The 9984-nt window shown below is 39.8% G+C and overlaps 1 protein-coding gene across 2 annotated transcripts in view; it reads left to right on the top strand.

The window, feature by feature from the left end:
• LOC123502666 overlaps nt 1-1751 on the top strand; it is a 5078-nt gene extending 3327 nt beyond the window's left edge. For both annotated transcript variants that reach the window (XM_045251836.1, XM_045251837.1), the window contains exons 3-4: nt 143-277; nt 1072-1751. In XM_045251836.1, coding sequence (XP_045107771.1) covers nt 143-277; nt 1072-1196 — 260 coding nt within the window. In that variant the 3' untranslated portion in view covers nt 1197-1751. The remainder of the gene's footprint in view (nt 1-142; nt 278-1071) is intronic.
• The last annotated feature ends 8233 nt before the right edge of the window (nt 1752-9984 follow it).

Consider the following 9984-nt stretch of genomic DNA (forward strand, 5'->3'; position numbering starts at 1 on the left):
CCTTCTCCCCCTACCCCTTCTTTCCCCAACAAACAACCTTACCCCCTATCCTTTCCTATTGTCCTTCTCTATCCCTCCCTCCCCCTTCCCTACCCCCAACACACCTCTTTCAATCTCAGGTAAACTAATTAGTCTCTCACAGGTGTTCTCTCCGATCTGCGCAACTTTTTCACTGAGCTGCGCACGAATTTGGACAGCGTGGAGGCGTTGGCGCAAGAACAGGGTGCCAACGCCTTGCATCCTGAGGACCTACTGGCACTTTTAGCTAAGGAGGAAGGTCAGTGCCAGATAGGGTGATGTGGGGTGTTTTGAAGGTTCTAGAGGCAGAGTGACAAGATTTCTACTAATTGGTGAAACGCTCTTTGAAACCCTTGGAAAACAGTCCTAGTGAGGGAATAAGGTGTTTTGAAGGTTCTAAAGGCAGAGTGACAAGATTTCTGCACTATTAACTGGTAAAACAATCTTGAAAATCCCGTTAGTCATCTCTGTAGCCTAAGTAAATAGTCGTGGTGAGAGATCACATCAATTTTAAGAATGTTTTTATACTTCTAGTGACAGATTAACAGAATTTCAACACTATTAACAGGAGAAACACTAAAAATCTCGCTAGTCATCCCTGTGGCCTTAGAAAATTGTCGTGGTGAGAAAGTAAAGCCTTTCTGAATACTCTAATATTAAACCCCTTCAGTACTGGGACACATTCTTACCTTGAGATTTGTGTACGATTAGATAATTTATTGACATTAGGAAGGGTTTACGGAGGTCAGAAGATTAATGGCTACAGTCTTCATTATTCTAATCCCCCACATGAGTTTCTAAAGCTATATAAAATCACCAAATCTTCAGTACTGGGACACATTTTTACCTTGAGATTTGTGTACGATTAGACCATTTTATTAACACTAGGAAAGGTCTACGGAGGTCAGAAGAATAATGGCCACAGTCTTCACTATTCTAATCCCCCACTGAGTTTGTGAAGCTATATAAAATCAGAATAGCCAGCAGAATGAATATGAAAACATGTCCTGTTACTGAAGAGATTAAATCCACGCCCTTTGTCTCGTCCCCCAGCCCGCAGCCAGGCCTTAACGGACCTCTCCAATGACACACTCCCTCAGGGCTTCCCCATACGCAGCCTTATCTTCGGCACGGCGCCCAAGGACCAGCGCTACGCCAACTCAGGCCTCGGAAAGTAACGCTGACGGAGACTGCTGACGGAGATACTGACGAAGGACTACTGACGGAGGCGCTGACGAAGACTAACTGACGGATGCTACTGAAGGAGGGAGTGAAGGAGACTACTGACGAAGGCACTGACGATGCAGGATTTTTTCAATGTAAGAGAGGTGCTGTTTAATAAAAAAAAAGGCAAAGTGAGATGAGAAAATGGTAAAAATGTCATAAATTGGAAGGTAAACTGTCTTGAAAATCTCCATCTTGAAAAATATACACAGAGAGAGAGAGAGAGAGAGAGAGAGAGAGAGAGAGAGAGAGAGAGAGAGAGAGAGAGAGAGAGAGAGAGAGAGCGAGTTTATCTGTCTGTCTGTCTTTAGTCAACATGAGACGGGCCAACGAAAACAGCAAAAATGTCATAAAAATTGGAGAATAACCATCTTTAAACCTCCATCTTGAAAAATATTGACGAAAAAGGTGCTAATTTGTCTGTCTGTCTGTCTGTCTGTCTGTCTTTTCCACCTGAGACGAGACAAGAAAGACAGCAAGGAAAAAATAAATAAAAAAGGCAAAAATGTTATAAGAATTTGAGAACTTGTCTTAAAACCTTCATCTTGAAAAATATTGACAGACGGAGAGCAAGTTTGTCTGTTTGTTTGTCTGTCTGTTTGTCTGTCTGTCTGTCTGTCTTTTCAACATGAGGCAGCAACGAAAACAGCAAAAATATCAAAAAAATTACAGAATGTCTTAAAACAACCATCTTGAAAAATATTGACAAAGGAACCACCTGTCTGTCTATCAATCTACCTGTCTGTCTGTCTGTCTGTCTGTCTGTCTGTCTGTAAAGCGAGAGGTTCCAACAAAGAGAACAAAGGATGAATCACTAAACAGACTCAATAAGGTACAAAAAGGGCTAAAATTAAACCAGAATAAGGTGATGAAAGTGTTAAAAGCTTCCTCTTTGAAATATACTGATGGAGGTACGAGTAAGTAACCCAGTCTGCCTATCCATCTGTCTGTCTGTGTGTCTGAGTGCTTCGCTGTCTCCTCTTCGTCTTCGGTGGGAAACAAAAATAGAAAACGAAAGCTGAACGAAAATTTGAGAAGAGGAAAAGAAAAAGAGGATAAAGAAAAATGACATTGAAAAAAAAAAATAATAATAATGCCTTCCCTTTACGAACTAAAATTAAATAAAGTGACACATAGCATTTGTTTACTTAGCGTGTGATTACTTGACCTTACTGAGAGAGAGAGAGAGAGAGAGAGAGAGAGAGAGAGAGAGAGAGAGAGAGAGAGAGAGAGATAACATATAATAGAGTAAAATACCACAAAACAGCTTCAAACACACCATAAATACCATGCAACACCACAAAACACTCCAACATATCTCTAATTAGCCTAAACCATCCTCAAAACACCACAAACACCCCCAATATACTAAAACACCACCAAAACACCACAAAACAAGCCCAAACACATCAAAACACCACACAATACCACAAAACACCCCCAAAACACCACAAACATCCCAATATACACCAAACATCCCAAACACCACACACACACAAACACCACAGACACCCCAAAACACCACAAACACCTCAAACACCCGCAAAACACCACACAACACCACGAAACACCTCCAAAATATACTCAAAACACCACCAAAACACCACAAATACCCCTAAACACCCCCAAAACACCATAAAACATCACAAACACTCCCAAACCACAGCAGAACACCCCACAACTGCAAACACCTCAAATACACCAAACATCATATAACACCACACGACAAAACACCACAAAACACCAAAACACCACAAACACTACAAAACACCACAAAACACCACAAACACCACAAACACACCAAACACCACCAAACACCACAAACACACACAAACACCACCAAAACACCACAAACACAAAAACACCACAAACACCACAAAACACACCACAACACACACCACGAAACACCACACCAAAACACCACAAACACCACAAAACACCACAAAACACCACAAAACACCACAAAACACCCCAAAACACCACCAAAACACCACAAAACACCACGAAACAACTTAAAACACACCCAAAACACCACCATTATCCTAAACACCCCGAAAACACCACGAAACACCGCAAAACACACCAAAACACCACACACCACCACGAAACACCTCAAAACACACCCAAAACACCACAAATACCCTAAACACCACACAACACCACACAACACCCTCAAAACACCCGAAAATGAAGCCCAATACTACACGTTATTACAACAGTGTCCCCTTATGATGAAATGCTCAAATATTTACTACAGTTTGCCATCTAAAGGTAAGACGTGTCAGTTTTCTTTGAATCTTCACCGTTTTCTTTGATTTCCCTCGAGATTCTTGCGTGGACTGAAGTATTCTTGCATTTTCTTGAGGTTTAAGAGGAGGAGGAGGAGGAGGAGGAGGAGGAGGAGGAGGAGGAGGAGAAGAAGAGGAGAAATGAGGTTTTAAAATATTGGCCTTTTTCTCTTTTCATTTTCATTTTCTTTTCTTTTCTCTCTCTCTCTCTCTCTCTCTCTCTCTCTCTCTCTCTCTCTCTCTCCTGTTACCAGAACATAAAAGAGAAACGGAATAAAAAAGAAAATGGGATCAACAAAAACACGAGAGAGAGAGAGAGAGAGAGAGAGAGAGAGAGAGAGAGAGAGAGAGAGAGAGAGAGAGATGAAAAAAGGTGGAAAGATGGAAAGGGAGGAAAGAGGGAGAAGAGAAAAAGAGACAAAAAATAGAAGAAGAAGAAGAAGAAGAAGAAGAAGAAGAAGAAGAAGACTAGGACTGCAGAGAGAGAGAGAGAGAGAGAGAGAGAGAGAGAGAGAGAGAGAGAGAGAGACACCACGAATGGCAACACTAACTCACATCAGTTGCTAGTTACTCATTTTCCCCAGCGCCATCTTAAGTTAATTAGCATTTTTATTATTTTAACAAGAGATACAGACACACCGCGTCCTGTAGCACACTTCCAGCACTATTACTGCCTTAAATCTCCACTGACACGCGCCATTAAGTACCACAACACCTTAAAATACGACAAAATAAATAACTTTCTACTCCACGTGTTAAATGTAAACAAAGCTTCACAGTACCTTTGAATCCTGGACCTCCTCGTCTTTTTCTTCTCTTCCTCGCCCTCCTCCACGTCTCTCCGCCTTTTCTCCACCTCACAGCACTCCACAGAGCCTTTTTCCACACTCCCACAGCCTCATCACCACCTTACTTCGCTGTTATCGCACTAAAACACAGGAAATATTGGCACAGTCTAGCCCTCTGTGGTGTTTAAATCGCTACAGTATTATAGAAAATGAAGACTTTGCGTGACTTTTTAGGGGTAACTTTGGTATTTGTTTCTATTTTTTTTCTATTTTGGTTATATATTTAAGATTGGTTGATATTATTGGTTGTTTATAATTACTACGTTCTTCTATTTGTCTTCTTTACCCTTTTTTTGTTCTTTTTATCGCTGCTTTCCTTGTTTTATATATATATTAGTGGTTGTTTATAATTAATAAGTTCTTCTATTATTTTGTCTTCCTTATCTTTTCTTGTTTTTTTTTATGTCTATTTTCTTTGTTTGATCATTTTAATTTGGATTATATATAGAGAGAGGATCAATATTAGTATTCTTTTCATAATAACTATATCTTTCTGTTCTTCTTTATTTCCTTAGCCTTCAGAAAAATTTGTAGACTATCATGTTATTATTTTTTCTTATTTTGTGTTTCTGATACAAGTAGGAAGGTTAATATTAGTCATTTTTAATAGTAACTTCATCTCCTTTATCTACATAGCCTTCAGAAACACTCGTGGACTGTCCTTTATCATTATTTTTCCTTGTTTTGTCTGTCTGATACAAGTAGGAAGGTTAATATTAGTCATCTTTAATAGTAACTACATCTTCTTATTCCTTATTTCCTTAGCCTTCACAAAAAATCGTGAACTGTCTTTTCTTTCCTTTCTTTATTTTTTTTCTTATTCTATTCTTCTAATTTGTCTTTCTAATATAAGTAGGAGGGTTAAAAATGTCTTAGTCTTTATAGTAACTTCTTCTTCTTCTTCTTCTTTATCTCCTCAGCCTTCAGGTAAACTCGTGGACTCTCATTTTCCTTCCGATCTTTATTTTTCATTGTTTTTTTCTTTCTAATTTGTCTTATTTATGTAGGGAAGGTTAATATTTGAGTCTTTATAGTAACACCATCTTCTTCTTCTTCTTTATCTCCTTAGCCTTCAGACAAACTCGTTGACCGTCAAATTCTTTCTTATCATTATTTCTTTTTCCTGTTCTATCCTTATAATTTGTTTTTCTAATATAAGTAGGAAGGTTAATATTTCCGGTTCTTTATAACACCATCTTCTTCTTCTTCTTTATCTCCTTAGCCTTCAGAAAACTCGTGGACTATCTTTTTCTTTTTCTCTTTTAATCTTTTTCTTTATATGCATTGAGGTTAATATCAGTAATTATAATATCTCCATTCCTCTCTTTCCTTCTTCCTTAACTCCTAACTTCACACAAACTCATGGACTGTGTTTCTTCTTCTTTATCATTGTTTTTCCTTGTTTTCTCTAATTTGAGTTATATAAGTAGTGAGGTTAATGAGTAATTGTAATAACTCCATTCTTCTCCTTCTTTCTTCCTTATCTCCTAACTTCTTCAGACAAACTCCACGACTGTCTTTTTTTTTATCATTTTCCTTATTTTTTCTTTCTAATTTGAGTGATATAAGTAGTGAATTTAATATCAGTAATTGTAATATCTCCATTCTCCTTCTTCCTTCTTCCTTATCTCCTAACTTCTTCAGACAAACTGGTGGACTGTCTCATTCTTTCTATCTTTGTTATTGCGTTACGATAAGAAGTTTTCATGAAGTTTTAAGAAGCATTAGAAGGAAAAACACGTCACGTTATTTATGATATGGCCTCTTATACTCAAAACACTTCTGTATTTCACCTTCACTATTTTTAAAGAGCTTATTTAAATGCACACGAGTCTTTTTTTAGGTGTTTTTACGGTTCTAGAGGCAGAGTGACAAGATTTCTATACTATTAACTGGAGAAGCACTCTTGAAAACCCTCTAGTCATCTCTGTGGAAAACAATCATGGTGAGAGATGCAAAATTTCTAAACTATTAACTAGAGAAACGCGATTAGACCATTTTATTGACATTAGGAAGGGTCTATGGAGGTCACAACATTAATGGCCACAGTCTTCACTATTTTAACCACTTCAGTACTGGAACACATTTTTACTTTGAGATTTTGTGTACGATTAGACCATTTTATTGACATTAGGAAGGGTCTATGGAGGTCAGAAGATGAATGGCCACAGTCTTCACTATTTTAATCTCCCACATGAATTTCTGAAGCTGCATAAAATCACCAAATAGTCACCAGAATGTATATGGAAACGCGTCCTGGTACTCTAGGGGTTAAAAAGAAAGGATTCCACAAGTACTTACCTCGAATAAAAGAAGATTATAACACTAGAGGAAGGAAAAAATAGAACTAGAAAAATAAGCTTCATATATTCAGAAGAGGAACCTCATTAATCAATGCTAGCTTACAATTCAAGACCTCTCCACTTTGATGGATATGTAAACTGAGACACACACACACACACACACACACACACACACACACACACACACACACACACACACACACACACACACACACACACACACACACACACACACACACACACACACATACATAGATAGATAGATAGATAGATAGATAGACTGACCACAACGAAATATTATCTTTACAAAAAATACTCTGAAAAAATGGTCCATTACAAATACTTTCCTGTAGAATTTATGAATGACAAAATTTGATAAAACATGACAGAAATATCGTTTAAGACGCCAAGAGTACTTAAAGGAAATCAAACTATCTTGCACACACACACACACACACACACACACACACACACACACACACACACACACACACACACACACACACACACACACGAATCTCCAGCCTGTTAGCTAATGGGTGTAGGAAGTTTTTGAGCCCTATCTGACGGAGAGATAAACGAGAAAAAAAAAAAAGATTGATTGTTTAAGTTGTAAATGTGAGAAAAAAAAAGTTTAGTTGTTATTGAAGATACTTGCCATGTGTGTTTTTGTTGTTGTTGTTGTTGTTGTTAATTTTCATTGCTATTTCTGTTACTGTTATTGTTGCTCTTCTTATTGTCAGAGTAGTAATAGTAGTAGTAGTAGTGGTAGTGGTAGTAGTAGTAGTAGTAGTAGAAGTAGAAATAGTAGTAGTAGTAGTAGTAGTAGTAGTAATGGTAGTAGTGGTAGTAGTGGTAATAGTCGTAGTGGTGGTAGTAGTAGTAGTAGTAGTAGTAGTAGTAGTAGTGGTAGCAGTGGTGGTGGTGGTGGCAGGAAAATTATAGTAGTAGTAGTAGCAGTAGCAATAGCAGTAGTAGCAGTAGTAGCAGTAGTAGTAGCAGTAGAAGTAATATCAGTAGTAGTAACACGTACACACTTAGTAATCCTCTCACGGGAAAAAAGATGAAAAAAGTTTAGTTCAAAAAGAAAAAAAGAAAAAAAAAGGAAGAAAAAAAAAAACATGTATACTATTTCCCTGCCTCCTTTCAAACCCATTCAATAGGTAAGGAGGAGGGGGAGGAGGAGGAGGAGGGAGGAGGGGAGGAGGAGGGCAAGGAAGACTGGAAGAGAAGGAAGATTGAGAGAGAGAGAGAGAGAGAGAGAGAGAGAGAGAGAGAGAGAGAGAGAGAGAGAGAGAGAGAGAGAGAGAGAGAGAGAGAGAGTAGAAGGAGGAGGAGGAGTAGAAGGAGGAGGAGGAGGAGGAGGAGGAGGAGGAGGAGGAGGAGACTATACTAACAAAAAGAAGCTGTGAAAGAAATATATAGAGAATTTTGGAGTCAAGCAGCGTTGGGCGTTATTTGGCACACCTGCACCACACACCTGTCCGCGCCAAGCCTGCCACCAACACATCTGCTGGCGCCACCCTCACACCTGCGCCGCGGGGAGCCACACCTTACCTGGCCAGTGTGTAGCGGGATACCTGATAATTATTGCCACCTGCCTGTGTACGTGTCCGTGTGTGTGTGTGTGTGTGTGTGTGTGTGTGTGTGTGTGTGTGTGTGTGTGTCTTGTTGCTGTTACTATTCTGCTACTACTGCTACTACTATTGCTGCTGCTGCTACTACTACTACTACTACTACTACTACTACTACTACTACTACTACTACTACTACTGCCATCAGCATATCTGTTACCAACCTATCACTACTTCTACTAATACGACCACCACCACCACCACTACCACTACCACCACTACCACTACCAACCCATACAAGAGAGAGAGAGAGAGAGAGAGAGAGAGAGAGAGAGAGAGATGAAAGGCCTGTCTTACCATACCACCTCTACCTCTCCCTGCCTCTCTTTGCCTATCCCAGCCTTGTCACTTTCTCTCCCTGCCTCTCCCTATCTCTCCCTGCCTTTCCCTATCTCTCCCTGCCTTTTCCTACCTCTCCCTGCCTCTTTCTGCCTTGTCATTTTCTTTTCCTGCTTTCTATCTCTCCCTGTCTCTCTATGTCTCTCTCTATCTCTCCCTGCCTCTCCCTGCCTCTCTCCCTGTTTCTTTCTGCCTTGTCACTTTCTCTCCCTGCCTCTCACTGTCTCTCCCTGCCTCTCTCTGTCTCTCTCTACTCTCCCTGCCTCTCTGTCTCTCCCTGCCTCTCTCTGCCTCTCTCTCTACCTCTCCCTCCTCTCCTCTGCTCTCTGCCTTGTCACTTTCTCTCCCTGCCTCTCACTGTCTCTCCCTGCCTCTCCTGCCTTTTCTGCCTCTCTACCTGTCCCTGCCTTTTCCTGCCTTTCCCTACCTGTCCCTGCCTTTTCCTGCCCCTCCCTGTCTCTCTCTACCTCTCCCTGCGTCTCTGCCTCTCCCTGCCTTGTCTCTCACTGCCACCCTCCCTTTGATCAACTAATGAGCTTCCCTTCATGTTATTAGGAATGCTTACAGTCCTACTTACTCTGGGTTTTATAATTTGTCCCTTTTTGTTCTTGTTCTTCGTTTTTTTTTTATTTATTTTTTTTTTTTAGGATGGGGCTTGGAGAAATTGTTTGTTGTTGTTGTTGTTGTGGTGGTGGTGGTGGTGGTGGTGGTGGTGTTGTTGTTGGTGGTGGTGGTGTTCTTACTCTTTTGTCTCCTACTTCTTCTTCTTCTCCTTCTTCTTCTTCTTCTTCTTCTTCTTCTCTTTCTCCTTCTCTTTCTTTCCTTCATTCTTTCTTCCTCTTCTTATTCTTTTCCTTCCTTCATCATCCTCACTACCACCACCACCACCACTACTACTACTACTACTTGTACTACTACTACTACTACTACCCCTACCACCACTACCCCAACCACTACTAGTACCTACCACTACAAATACCACCACTACTACATCTACCACTACTACTACTACTACTACTACTACTACTACTACCACCACCACCACCACACGTACCACGAGGAACTGGATGCACAGAAACACACATAATAAAGGTAATTCATTTTTTTATTAATAAGATGTAGAAGATTCACGAAATACATAAAAAAAACTAAGAACTAACATACAAGGTCCATTTTTTTTTTGTGGTGGTGGTGGTGGTGGTGGTGGTGGTGGTTTTGAAGGCTCTGGTATGTTAAAAAAAAAAATAAAAAAAGAGCGGGAGAAAAATAGGTGAGAAAAATTGACAAAGAAGAGAGAAAAAAATAAGAAAAGAGAGAAAATATTTTGGTG

This window comes from Portunus trituberculatus, chromosome 12, assembly GCF_017591435.1.
Source record: "Portunus trituberculatus isolate SZX2019 chromosome 12, ASM1759143v1, whole genome shotgun sequence".
Lineage (NCBI taxonomy): Eukaryota > Metazoa > Arthropoda > Malacostraca > Decapoda > Portunidae > Portunus > Portunus trituberculatus.